The sequence below is a fragment of the Parus major genome, chromosome 8, assembly GCF_001522545.3.
Source record: "Parus major isolate Abel chromosome 8, Parus_major1.1, whole genome shotgun sequence".
In the NCBI taxonomy this organism is placed as follows: Eukaryota; Metazoa; Chordata; class Aves; order Passeriformes; family Paridae; genus Parus; species Parus major.
In genome coordinates this window covers 20122318-20136459 of record NC_031777.1, presented here as the reverse complement: position 1 = coordinate 20136459, position 14142 = coordinate 20122318, and the positions used below count along the sequence as shown (strand labels likewise).

Here is a 14142-nt window from a genome sequence, read left to right as displayed (position 1 = left end):
AAAAGTAACAGTAGAATTTAGGTTGTAACAAACCCCACCTGCTCTCCTTAGCTTCTGCACTCCAGAATGTAGCAGAGGTTCACCTCTAAAATGAAGTACTCAGGCTGGATTAAGCCTTTTTTCTTACCTGGAAAATCAGCATCATTAAGAGTTTTAAATTAAAAATTCCATGTAGCATTTGGATAACCTGGTAAGATTTCCTGTTCATAATCATAAGCTGCTGGTTTTTTAATCATCTCATCCTCTACCTCTGCCATGACATTGGGCTGCTGGGTACCTTAAATTTCTTACTTACAGTGTTGAGTTACATGAGGTAAGAACTTGATACAGAAGGCTGGGAAGATGAGATCTCTGCATAACAGCAGAGTGGATCTGTTACTCTGCCACTGACTCAGGTAACACCTGAAGGGAGAAAAATGTCACCTTGTGTCATCCTTGTCTGATAAAACTTTGTAGTGGCAACAAGTGTAAGAACAGGTTCTTCCTTTTTGGCACATTTTCACTGCATGAACCAGTGTCTGATTTCATTGATCAGTGAGATGATAGCTTTCAGGCTTTGTGTAAACCTGCACTTCTAAAATACAGATGTGGGACTACAAAATTAACTTACTGTTTAAGTGTGTGAGGTTTTGGCTTTGAAGTTCTTTCCATAGGTGACAGTGCAGCTTTACCAGTGCCACAGTGCCCAACCACCAAGCAAGCCAACTGTTCATGGCACAGCCTGCCCAGCAGGACTACCCACACTGGCACTACAAACTCCTGCCTGGATGCTGGGATTTCATAGCTGTATTAATCTCTGCAAATTGAGGCTTGATCAGCCGTCTCCATGAAGGATTGATTTCTTATGACAGAAACAGTTTTTAAGAATTAGAATTGAAAAGGGCTGCTGCCCACACAGCCATATTTTCCCCAAGGTTACATCTCCGTAGGAATGTCATCGGAAGGGTTTGGACTAGATGGAAAACACGCGAGGTCTTTCTCCTCAGAACTAAAGGTCTTTGTCCTCAGAACTAGAAGCAGTGACTGTGTGGCCTGTCACAATGACTCAGACTTGAAAGGCAGATTCACACTGCCTTTGACATCCCTACCAGGCAACAACAACCGTGTTAATTTGGGATGGAAAATTACAATTTATGTGAGCTATGTTTGGCCTAAAGCTGATTTCAAGGGTATTGTAAGTTCAGGTAAAGCACTTCATGAGACTCATGGAATGATGTCCTTACAGTGGCTCCTTGCTTTTATAATTTGGTGGATGCCTTTCCTTGTGTAGTTTCTCTGAGATGAAATTAGCTCAGCCTAAGGCTGGACTTTCTGTTGCTCTTTGTGGTGACCTCAGCTCCAGTCACACCTTCAGTTTTGTCCCAAGGAAAAAATAAAGTGAAATCTCACATCCCTCCTGAAAGAAAGTGGGAAGGATAGATGATGCTGATGTCTAGTAATGATGAAGTATTTTTAAGATAAATATTCATTTACAAGAAGTCTAAAAGTTAAAGTTTACTACATTTTGGCTGATGTGATGTTTAGAATAAAAGCATGCCAGGGATGCTTAAAACAAGACAACTACCCATGCCTCTGCCTTTCCTTAAGTAATATAATTCACTGGAAATCCCTCAATGCTTTGGACATGTTGAAATGGTTGACCTTTCAACCATTCTCATGGTTTCTCTCCAGTCTCATTCCTTTTATTCTTTACAGAGCTGGTACGGTGGAGGGTGGGAAGGGGGTGGAATATGAAAAACTCAGATGAAGACTTCTTTCATGCCCATCACACAGGTGAAAGGAACAGTTTCACTCCAAGGAAAACCAGATTCTTGACTGCTAGAGAGAAAAATAGCCAATTATTTTTTATTCAGGAAAGAATGAATTATTTGTTTACCTTATTCACTAAGAAACAGAGCTTTGTAACAAAACTCCTTATGAATAACTAGCACTTAAAGACACATAAACTGCTATCCAGAATGATCTAACACTGGCTGGTGGTAGCCTCTAATTAAAAAAAGGTTGTAAGTCCTTCCTTTAACACCTTCTTCCGCTGACTTGTCATTTAGATATTTGCTAATGTTAATCAACACAGTTAGAAACTTCACTAAATTCTTTTTCATTAGTTGTCCCAGCAATACTACAATTTTCAGCTCAAGAGCTTCGGCTTGTGTCTGTAACTGAGCAAGGAAGTGGATCTCCAGTGTTGAGAGGTGCTGAGGAGTTTGCAGGACCTGTGTAAGAGTACAGCACCTTGGATACTGATACAAAGGCCAAACACACATTGGCATCTTCTCTGGAAATGCTCAGGAAGGCAGCCAAGGAGTGTGAGCAGGAGAAATCCCCCCAGGCCGTTTGTGTGGAGGATTTGCCCCTGCATACACATGAGGACATCAAGTTCCTTTAGTTTCAACCTACTTACTGTCCTGAGGGATTGCACCTGGATCCCAGAGGCTTGCCAGGCAGGGAACAGTACTGGTTGTTAAATGAGCAGCACAGCACTAACCCCTTCTGGCTCCCACCCACCAAGGGGCTCTGTGATACATGGTTCCATAACCTGAACTGGAGGCTATTGCCTGCATGTAAACAGGTACCCTGACTTGCTGCAGAGGGGATGAAGACACACATTACAAGGAGTTTATTAAGAGAGCTGGAGAGCTTTTGGTACTAAAGCAGCAGGAGTGAAGCAATGTGGCACAAAAAGAATATAGGGAAGGTGCCAAGTACAGAAAATGCAAAGGGTTCCAAGATGAAGTAATGAGAAGTACTGAGAAAGTGTAAGAAGGGGAGAAAGAAACTGCAGGAGAAGTGACAAATATGAAGTAAAACCTCTATGATATATAGAGTATGTTATGTAAGGGAAAAATTTGAATTTGATGAGATTATGTAAAGCGAAGGATTTCTTCAACAGCTTAATTTATTCATCTGCACTTTACCCCACTTTCTTATCTTAAGAAAGTCCAAAGAAAGCTGCACAAGCCAAAAACTTCACAAACCAAGCCTAGATTTCCATTCTCTGTGATGGATGCCAGCTCTTTACGCAAAAAGGCGTGCACCACACAACGCAAACACCTCTGGTGGGATATTTGAGCTGATAATGATTATTTCTCATAGGGCAGCAATTTAGACAAAGTACAGTGCAAAGGGCTGAACATAAAACAACACCACGCTCTAACAAACAGCGGAAGGATTTTCCAGCCCAAATAACAGAGAGAGTTTGGACTTTTCTGCCCAGCCGCCGTCTCCTGCGAGCACTGAGCGGGCTGCAGGGGGTTAAGGATGAGCACGCAGCTCGCTGTGCAGGCATTGCAGAGCCCCTGCGAGGTGCAGGCTGCCGTGGGCAGGGATGGCAGGGGCAGGAGCTCAGGAAAACACGCCGGAGCCATGAATCAAAGGCGGTCATGTGACGGAGGGGAGGCGCTGGGCTGGCTCCCAGCCAGTGGCAGGAGCTGATGGGTGGAACGAACCGGGCAGAAAAAGACTAATATGACTAACGGAGCCTGGATGCGTGGTACCTCCGTTCGGATCTACGGGAATGTAGGCTCCAGCAGTTCTGCAGCTCCACCAGCCTCTTGCCCGACACTGGAACTGCTGCTCACAAAGTAGAATCCTGCTGCTCTTTGGTAGGAAGGATAGAGAAAGAACATGGCCTGCATTCTGAAGGTAAATCTCTGTCTGTTGCTTGAATGCATTGTTAAGAGAGCCCCTCGCTGCTCGGAGGCATGGATTTGGTATGGTCCTATTGCATCTTCGTTGTCTTTTTGAGTACTGGCTTTGTTTGGCAAATGAATATGGAGAGATTCTGCAACGCACAGCTGTGCTCTGCTTCCCTCTGCCATTCTTTCTCTTTTTCCCTGCATTGTCAGAACTGTGAGCTAGCGGGAAGAGAAGTGTGTACGAATAACGGGAGGGGGGAGAGCGGCTCTGGACTGTCTCAGCTGACTTTGTCTCCGCTGAATTCCTTCAGGAGCAATAGCATTTGGGCAACAGACTTCCAATGCAAAGGACAAAACGGGCAACTTCTTTTCTTTTTCTAACCATGCAGCATTTACCGCTCTTAAAGCAACGGCTGCAGATGTCCACAGCTGTCCCAGATGCTCCTTAAGCACACACTCCCCTGCTGCATCCGCTCCAGATCCACATGCCCCACACACTTACACTTAGCATTTAACCGCATTTTCTAATTAAGCAACCTATTTGACAGCGGGTTTTCCCCTTTGGCGCCAGCAGACACAAGCACAAACTTACCGTGTGCTCACGTGTTTTCTGCAGCCTGTTCCCCAGCGGGGTGGCGGTGCTGGAGCCCGCACGCCGTGCGGCCGGAGGGAGCCCCGGCGGTGCCGGAGCCCCGGCGGGGCTGGAGTCGATGGCAGGGGCTGGAGTCGATGGCAGGGGCTGGAGTCGATGGCAGGGGAGGAGGCGGAAGTGCGGTCAGCGAGAACAGGCAGCGTTTGTTTCCTTGGAGCGCTGTCACTTGCGGGGAGCCGCTCTCCTGAGCTCGCTTTCAGACCCATTTGTTATCCGCCCTGCTTCAGGTCCCTTCGTTACCTGCCCTTGCGGCTTCCTATGCATACTTAGAGTATATCTGCGCTTTGTTTCTTTTGGCAAGTAAAAGTGATTTGAGAATTCTTTGTTATTTTCAGTGTGATCTTCTAGCATAGAGTTGATTATCTCAAACTTTGGGATGGCCTGTGGTAGCAGTTGCTTTCAGCAAATTAACGAAGTGGATAAATTGCAAAACTTTAAAACACCTTCTGGATAACGCACATTTAGGTGTCTCCATTAATCCAATCCTTACCACTACTTTTGGGCATTCACCTTTGAAAAAAACTTGTTACTTTGCTGCTCTCTTTTCCTCATTCATTCATTTGTTCGTTCATTCATTCATTCTCAGCTACTGGGTCTGTGGCACATGGATGTTTTTTGAGTTGTCTGTCTTGTAGGTTGTGGTAGCTTATGTTAATAAATATGGCAAAGTCTGCTGTGAGTGCAGAAACTTCCCTGAACTAGCAGGTTCTGCTTGGAGCTAGATGCTGACAAACTCCTTTAGTCAGACAGCAGTAATGCAACTGAGAGTTGTGATTTGAGATGAGAAGATGTGAGCTCTGTGAATGGAGCCCAGTTTCACAAACATAAGCATGTACACCCCTGTTTAAACACTCCCTAAATGACTTAGGTTGGATCTGCTAATGATCTGGAAAACATAATTTTTTTTTGGTTTTGTTTTTTTTTTTTAAATTCTGTGGCAAGATCACATGCAAAATCTTTCTTTTGGCCATAAGAGTTAAGTAAGAATCCCTTTACAAGAAAACTCCAGTGTCTCTCTCACCCTTCTCATTGTTTCCTCTGCCGTCTGATGACATAGCCTGCCACAAGCACCTTAGAGTTTGAATTACAATGCAGTTTGTCTGGCCAGGAACTCCATTTGGTTGCTATTCTGATGGTTAAATCAATAGATTAATTGGCATTCCTTGACAGACAGCCCTCTTCCAGCTTAATTCTTAATCTTGTTAATTCAGGCAGGTGCAAGGATAAAAAGTGAAACAGATATGAGAAGATTAGCATTGCCATAAGGCAAGCTAGATTTTCTCAGACAGACATCCCACAGGAGTAATTTAAACGTCTAGCTCAAGATACTTGTATATAAGTTTTTAATGTAATGTCTACAGCTTTTCCCCTAACAGGGAATTTCAAACTAATATGTATATTGACATGACACTAAGCTCATTCCTTCCTGAAAATACAAACCTGTTAGCTACACCCTTCTCCTTTCCCTAGGGTTTGCCTTGAGCTTGTGTGGAAACAGGAAAAGCCCCAGAAATCTGTAGGTATAGATTTGAAGTAAGCTGTGGCACAGTGGATGGGAAGCCAGAACAACTGTGTGTCCTTTCTGCTTCACCCTGAGTGTCTCTGAGTCTGCCATGTGGCTTGCCCTCCTCTCTTCCTAGATTTTTAACCCCCTTACAAAGCTGTTGAGACTTGTTGAATGTTGGAGTTCCATATGAGTGAGAGTTTAATATAAATGCGATTGGATAGAGGTGTCTGTAAAGTGCAAAGATCAGCAGTGGTGGTTAATAATTAACTGGAGTTAGAGTGGTTAAGAGTGTATTAGAAGAGGTGTTATCACCTTCAGATGTGAACATCTCCTTGTACTGTGACTGCTGCATGAAATAATCTCTGTGTGCAGCCAAAGAGAGCAAAAGTGCTTTGGAAGGGGATTTTCACTAAGAGTGCCTGCTGTCTCTCTGGTGTTTGCTGTTCACTCTTCCTAGGTAAGAGTGATGGGGCTGTTACTGATCGTGGCTCCAGAAACTTTGTCTTTTGGCCAATAGTGGGGCATTCTCAGTAAGACCAGTGAAATTATTATTTTGAGGCATTCTTTCCTCTGTTAAAGAAAAGCAGGAAAAGATGCAAGTTGTAAAGTGTGTGATGTGTTTTTATTTTCTATGTCATGGTTTTAAAAATCATGGCAAATAGCTGAGTGAAATGTAGTCATTTTTGGAAGCTATGATCTTATGCTTGTTACTATGGCAGCTGCATGTCACCTTGCCAGCCACTAGATTAGCAGTAATTACTAGTTATGTGTCACTCTTGTCCCTAATGATATTGAAGTCCCTAAGTTCCACTATCAGCCAGTGACTCTTGAAAATGAGGACAAATTTCCCTCAATAAATTACTTCCTGCTCTACTTCCTGCATAATTGAAAAATAATACTTTAAAGTATGTGTCATTTTATGATAAACACAGCATGAATGACAACACTCTGTAAAACCATGATATCCCCCAGTGAAGACTGGACCATGATATTTTATAGCAAATAGGACAGGTAATTGAGTTTGCACACACTGCAGTTTGCAGGAGATTGTTTTACCCTGTTCCCAAACTCTTCTCTTTGAATGGAAGTTTTGACGAAGATGATGGGGATGGATTATGTTGTTATCCAAGTACAATTTTAACTGTTTGGGCTTAATGGGGTAGAGCTTAATAAACAAAATCCGTGTGTGATGGGCTTGTACAGTGAGGACTAAGCTTGAAACTGAGGAATTCACTTCCTTCTGTTTTGTGTGCTGTGTATTTACTGTGCAGTGAACAACAGAGGTTTCGTGTGCCTGGGGGCTGGATGTGACCTTCTATCAACAGAGATCATAAACCTTCAGTGAAACTCTGTGGTCTAAATATTATTTGCATAATGTGAGGCAATGTTCTTATTACCACAGCTGATTGAAGGTCCTCTCAAAGTTAGCAGGTGGCCAACTGAAATTCATAGCCTCTTTAATATTTTTTAAATCTAATTTAAAGATTGAAAGAACTGTTTTGCAAAGCATAACTTACAGGTTTCAAACAAATAAAACCCTTCAGCACAGGCTTGTAACAGTTCTGCAGGATGCTGTCAGAGTTAACAGTACCTGTGTGTTCATCTATAATTCTTTGACATGCTTCCTCTCTGTGGTTATCTCCACTGGCTTAATTAAATTCACGGGTTGCATTTTTTCCCTTAGTGCACATGGTGAACTTTTTTGGCAGGAATTTTCTCTGAGAGTTTTTTCCTGAGTGTTCAATGGCCTATGTCTGATTGGGGTCTTCAGACACTGCAGTAACACAGATAACATTACTATCTACAGGCATATGCTCCATCTGCACATTTGAGACTAAAATAGCAAAGTTGATCTCATTACATTGAATTTTTACCCTGGCAAGTAGCTGGTCAGAGGGGAGAGGCAGAAGGTCTGAAAGGATCTGATCCCAGTGTTTGGATGCTTGTAATCTTGGATATTATTTGATTTTTTTTTTTAACCTCTATGTACATGACAATGAGTGTAGATATTTCCTCCAAGCATGTTCTCTGTTTCAGTCTGCTGTGTTGTGCAGGGTAGGCTGAGTCTCGCCATTATTCCATTCTCTACTAGAGATTTTCAGGATGCAAGCATTTCCATTGAGTTGACCTCTATATCCTGCTTGAATCAGGTCCAGGATAATTCACATTCTGCCTTGACTGTTAAATTGACTGCAGCAATGTTTATGCATGGCATCCATCCGTTTTCTTGTGCTGAGAGTTGTACTTGGATCCTGTTTGATTTTCATGCTGTGCTCTTGTGACATGACAAGGGATGGAAAGATCCTTGGAAAAGGAACAAGGGTGACCTCCCCTCCATATGGGAGGATGCTGCACTGAGGGGCCATTTCCCAGCATTTTCTGCAGGTTTGCTGTAATGTGAGCTCGCTCCTCAGCATGTCTTAACATGATCAACAGTTCTGTGGACTGCAGCATTTCTCTTGTATCTGGAATCATTTCTAGGATTGTATGGTTGTGTCTCTAGGGAGGGACGGTGTAAATATGCAAAGGTGCCCCTTATGAGGTGTGCATAAATGAGCTGGAAAGTATTTGGTGGATGCAACAAGGAGTTACAGAGAAGAATCAGGATTTCTGAGGTAATATCCAGGTTTTTTTGTGGATCACTCCATCCGTATTTGTTATGGGTTAATGTTCACATCCTTTTTCACCCCCACCCAACAAAACTGGCAAAACTTAATTTTTAATTATTTCTAATGTTCCTTCTTCATTGGATATTTCTATTTTTAAAAAATTTCTTACAATTACTCTGTTTCTAAATAAAACTTTATTTTTTTTTTTTTTGGTGGTTCTACATTGTTTACCTCTAAATTGCTCCAAAGTAAATGAAGCTACATTAATGAACCTGCCAATGTTCAGGGCTAGGATTTGCCATGTCATGGTCCAGTGGTGCTTAATTACCATGTAAGATCTTATGGAGTGCAGTACATGGAATTTCATAATGTGTTTTTAGTTACGTTCACTTCTTGAAAATCTAAGGAAAATTAAATTCTGAGAAGTATAAAACCACTTTTCACTCTCACTTGCAATGACCTTAAACTAATCATACTTTAAGGATAATATATTAGCCCCCTCCCAAAAAGAGACAGTTTCTAGTCAGTCTAGTTGTACAAGAGGACTTGCTTTGGCTGAATGAATTTGATTTTAATACCCATGTTACTGAACCAAGAAAAGCTCCAGTTTTCAGTGCACTTCAGTTGGTTTAAAACTGGAGATTTGTGTCTGACATGGAGGTGTGAAAACTAAAACCACAAGACCAGCATGAAATTCTGATGTGTCTTACACACTTAAGTAGTTATTTGATAAAGCAATAATGGGGAACGATGAATAGTAGTTCATCTTTAAACAATGGAGCATGTGTCACCCAGATGTTTTAGGCTTCCCCCTACCAGGGGCACACTGTCTTTGTGTGCTGTTTGAGCAGCCTGGATTAAGGAAAAGTGTCCCTGCCCAAACTGATTTGGCCAAATTGCCTAATCAATTCTGTGATTCTGTGATTATCATGGGTATGGAATCACATATTAAAGGAAGTGGTCTCAAAATTCAGCCACTTGTAGAATTGTGCGTGAGCTTTGATGGTTTATATCTTGTTCATTTTTTTCAATTTCCATTTTGAAGTCCTGAATGCCAGATGACTTGGCATGTCAGAGTATGACATAAACCATCATAGAAAGCAGCAAATTGCTATACTTTGACATAACATATTGAAATTCCTTGAGATGTGCTATTACCTATTTCTAGTTACGTGGTAGCCAATAGAAAAGCACATATTTTCTTGCCAAACAATCATGATTAATTAAAGGGAGTGTGAAATGCAGCTAAAAGACCCCATATTTTAGGTTTTAATCACAACTATCACAATATATGTGTGGCTAATTAAAAAAGGCAGAGCTTTAAGCATTTTGTTCCTTTGCCATGTTTCATTCCAACAGTATCTTATGTGTCTTCCAGAAGTGTAATACTGGACATGGTGATCTTTCCAGGATTTGTTCTCTCATCTTTTCCCAGGAAAGCAGTATCCATGCAGCAGATTGACTTTTTTTTTAAGAGGATTTTCTTTTCTATATCTGTGGCTTAAAGAGAATAAAAGTTTTCTGTGTGTTTTCTAGGAAGGGAAAGGTCAAATGCTTACACATGAAATGGAAAGTGAATTTCTTTATCTTCCTGAGGCTAATGAATAAATATAATTTTTGGACCAATCTACTCCCCAGGGCAGCTTCTACCATAATATCAAGACCTATTTTGTGCAAGAAAAAATTATTGCTTCTAAATTTATTTTGAAATTTTAGTTTTACTTTCAGATATTAAACAGGTAATTTATTTTGTTGTTGTTATCCATGACATTTTCTCAATACTTTCTTCTGCCTATCAGCTGCTCTCCATCCCTATTTGGATTCCTAGCACAGAGGGTTGGAAGTGTGCACATACATAACAATGAGAGCTGGAGATAGGTTTTATCTTATTAGTGATTGAGACTTCTCTGAGACCTCTGACCAGGAGCTAGGAAAAATTGATCTTTGTGGAAATCTATAAACAAGGTGGGTAAAGGCAGCTCCATTTATTGGATATATTCTTAATAAATAAGGCAAAACTCTGCCTTGGGCCTTTCATCTCTTAAAGCTGAGGGAGCAGTTGCCTTGCTGTTGTCAGCATCAAATACTCATATGGAATGAATCTGCTGTTGCTTTGGAGGGAAAGCTGCATCTGCTGCATTTTTTGTGGTGGTTCTTGTAAATAACTGGACTGCTGAGAGAACAGCCACTGCTTTTCCCCCAGCTTCACTGGTTTCTGTGAATGGGAAGTATAAAAGGACAATGTGTGACTGTAATGTGTGTTGTGTTCCTGAATCTGTGGACAGAATAAATTATGGCTGGATGAGGTGAGAATTGCTTTGTGTGATCTCAGAAGATGTTAAGTATTGAGCTGACTGTTCTCTGCACCCCTGCCCCTTCAGGAACATACTCTGTTTATGTAAATATTGCCTTTACATGGTTATCTGCTTTTAAATAGCAGTGTCCCAAGTTATATTGAGTAAGATATCCTTCTGCTGGTGCATTCATATGCCTTCTGGGAGCTGTAAAGGTATACTAATATTTTTTTTAAGTCAGTCAACTAGCTAAAATTGAGTACAAAGTTCATATAAACGTGATTTGTATTGAAAATAATAGCAGTTATTTTAATTCTGATTATTTTAGCAGAAGCACCTGAAAAACATGACAATTTTTGGTTTATATATTTGAAAGTGGATAAAATACCATGCTGGATATTCTTTTTTCATATTTACTATTGAGGAGGACAAAGGTGCAGCAGGAACTGAACTGGAGGGGTTTAGGAGATGAGATCTTGTAAGTGATGCTGTTCAGGATCAGTGATGGAAAGGCAGTCCTGTTAAGCAGTTCTTGTTTACTTGCATAGCATGTGTGACATTTAAAATTAACGTGGGAGCACTACACTTGCAAATAATTAAATGAAGCAGTAGCTTCTTACAAAATATATGTTTTCAGCAAGTTGCATTAACAATAGGTAGAGGAATGCTGGCCTAGGCAGGTAGGACGGCAGGTGTGGAGCGGCTGGAAGTGATCAGAAAAAACATGTTTATTTCATGGGAACAGCAATTTGTACAGAAGATATGTGAATGAATTATTTATAGTTCCTGTCTCATCTAATGATGTGTTCCCTGCAGTGCTTGTTTGGTGTAGGATTTGGTATCTTATGTCTCTTTCTTTTAATTCTTTTCCTTAAAATTATATATAATCTTAATACTAGGAAAAGTTTTCCCAGGCTTTGGCAAAGAGAATGTCCCCCTGAGCATGTAACAACATAAGACTTTGTTCCATGAGGTTTAGTGATTTAATTCTAAATAGGAAAAGTAAGAAACCAAATACCAACTAATTATTTTTTTCTAAGTTTCACAACCCTTTTTAGCCATCAGCTTTTAGTTTCCTCCAAATCTATTGTTTTGCCAGATTTGAACATAATTATTTTCTTGGAATGATGGGCTGCCATTACATTTAAGAAATAACAATATGTATCTATTAAGCCTTTAATATACACAGTGGTATTATTACTAACCTGTTGAGGCCCATAGAGTGCTTCTTGGTGTACTTTCAATAATTATTATGGCATTGTTTTACATTAGGGTATAAAATCATATGCTATGTAATTTATGTATGTACTCCTCAATATTACTATGATCTGGCCTTTCTCTGTAAGTGAAAATCACTTTATCTTTTAGATTAATTCAAAAAGACTAGAAGGCTTTTGTGTTTTGATGTGTTGTGTTCTACTGTGGGATGCAGTTACACCAGAATAACATTCCTACAAATTTTTGTTTGGCTTGATTTGGCAGGGGACCAAATATTTTAATTCCAGGTTATGTGTGTCCACAATGGGGCTTATGTGATTATTGAAATTCCTTATAGTTTTACTAAACCTTTCTACCTCAGTCCTCTGAGCCATGTGGATAAGTTATTTACAAGTTACTTCATGGCAGCTGACCTGTTACAGTTTTCCCGTGTTTACATTCAACTCTGACAAGCTAGTCAGGTTAAAATCAGCTGTTAACAGAAAAGAGCTTTCTATTAGTGTTTCTTACGTGGAAATAAAAAAATACACCCAACATTTTAAAAAATGGAATGGAGAATGAGACTGACTCATTCTGTGGGATCCTTGGGAGCTGTGGAATGTGTAATGTGGGGAAAAAACTAGTGGAAGACACATCTTTAGTAACCGGGGAATGGAAGTTTTGACAAAAGATTTTGTAACTTTTTTCCGTATGATTACAGAGAGAATTCAGACAGCTGTCTCTGTGTGTGTCTCTATTCCTTTTCTATTTTTCTTCCATGGGGTATAAAAATATTTTTAAAGAAAAATTAGTCTACTAAATGCTCTTCTTGAGAATGGCAGCGGGGAGAGAAAAGAGTACACCAAACCAGAGAGAAGAAATGGCACCTTGTGAGGACACTTCTTGAACAGCATCCTTGCTTTATTGTGCATGTTCTCTCAGCCAGCGTTTTCTGTACCTGTTACAGGGACCTGGAAGTCTGTCTCTGCTGTTCACAACTCTTATTGTGAAATGAAATTTATACTGTATTTTTACTTTGTGTTTGCTGCGACTTGACCATTCATGTTTCATTAAACCAATTAAGGTATCTTAGTGATTTTACCAGGTCACTTAAGGTGAAAAAAGAACCGAGGACCTGGAAATGCCATCAGAGCTCCCCCCATTCTAAGCACTCATCCTCTTGGGAATCCTAAATATGGAGGCTCAGTTGCCTTGTCTGTAGCTGCTGCCTTAGCCACGAGAACAGAGTGGGATCGCAGAGCCAAGTGAGGAATCCAGGAGTCAGACAGCTGGCAGTGGGCTGTGTCCCAGGGATCGAGGGAATGGGCTCTGTCCTAGGGATTGAGGGAATGGGCTGTGTCCCAGGGATCGAGGGAATGGGCTCTGTCCTAGGGATTGAGGGAATGGGCTGTGTCCCAGGGATCGAGGGAATGGGCTGTGTCCCAGGGATCGAGGGAATGGGCTGTGTCCCAGGGATCGAGGGAATGGGCTGTGTCCCAGGGATCGGGAATGGGCTGTGTCCCAGGGATTGGGAATGGGCTGTGTCCCAGGGATTGGGAATGGGCTCTGTCCCAGGATTCGGGAATGGGCTCTGTCCCAGGGATTGGGAATGGGCTGTGTCCCAGGGATCGGAAATGGGCTCTGTCCTAGGGATTGAGGGAATGGGCTCTGTCCCAGGGATCGGGAATGGGCTCTGTCCCAGGGGTCGGGAATGGGCTCTGTCCCAGGGATCGAGGGAATGGGCTCTGTCCCAGGGAGCAGCACATCTCACCCTCTCCTCAGCACAGCTCTGGTTCATGGAGTGGCACCCCTTCAAGCCACCTGCGGCTGCTCACCTCCCCCTCTGCAATGCAGCATAGCTGTTACAAAAACCAGAAATGCAACTGGACTACCAGGACTCTTCTTGCTTTCTTGAGTGTTATTTTTAAGATGAATTTGTTTCCTGAGTGTTGCAGGGTTGCATTTGACCCAGCTGAGAAGGTGGTGCAAGTATGAGAGAGTAGCGTAGAAGGGGTCAGGAAATTCTTACGAGGGTCCTACTACCAAAATACTCCTGCAAGAGTAGGAGCTCATATTGTTAGTAGAGATTGCTTGCCAATGTAAAGGCAATAAACCCAGACTGGATCTAGCTGCTGTTTAAATGGGAAGTTCTGTAGCAGAAATTCTGTGTAGGCCCTGCTGCCCTGAGGAGGCAAGGCCCCTTGCACAGTTTGATAAATTGGTGCCTGCTGAGTGCTGGAATATGGTT

The 14142-nt window shown here is 41.7% G+C and overlaps 1 protein-coding gene and 1 long non-coding RNA gene across 2 annotated transcripts in view; one reads left to right on the top strand and one right to left on the bottom strand.

The window, feature by feature from the left end:
- Window positions 1-1654: 1654 nt before the first annotated feature.
- On the bottom strand, window positions 1655-4387 carry LOC107208226. The gene is made up of 2 exons (XR_001523133.1): window positions 4228-4387; window positions 1655-1818 (listed from the first exon to the last, which is right to left on the bottom strand). It is a non-coding gene; the product is annotated as an uncharacterized LOC107208226 (long non-coding RNA).
- The window catches only part of ST6GALNAC3 (ST6 N-acetylgalactosaminide alpha-2,6-sialyltransferase 3), a 219795-nt gene continuing 209016 nt past the window's right edge, over window positions 3364-14142 (top strand). Inside the window, exon 1 of the mRNA XM_015636368.2 lies at window positions 3364-3642. Coding sequence (XP_015491854.1) covers window positions 3625-3642 — 18 coding nt within the window. The 5' untranslated portion in view covers window positions 3364-3624. The remainder of the gene's footprint in view (window positions 3643-14142) is intronic.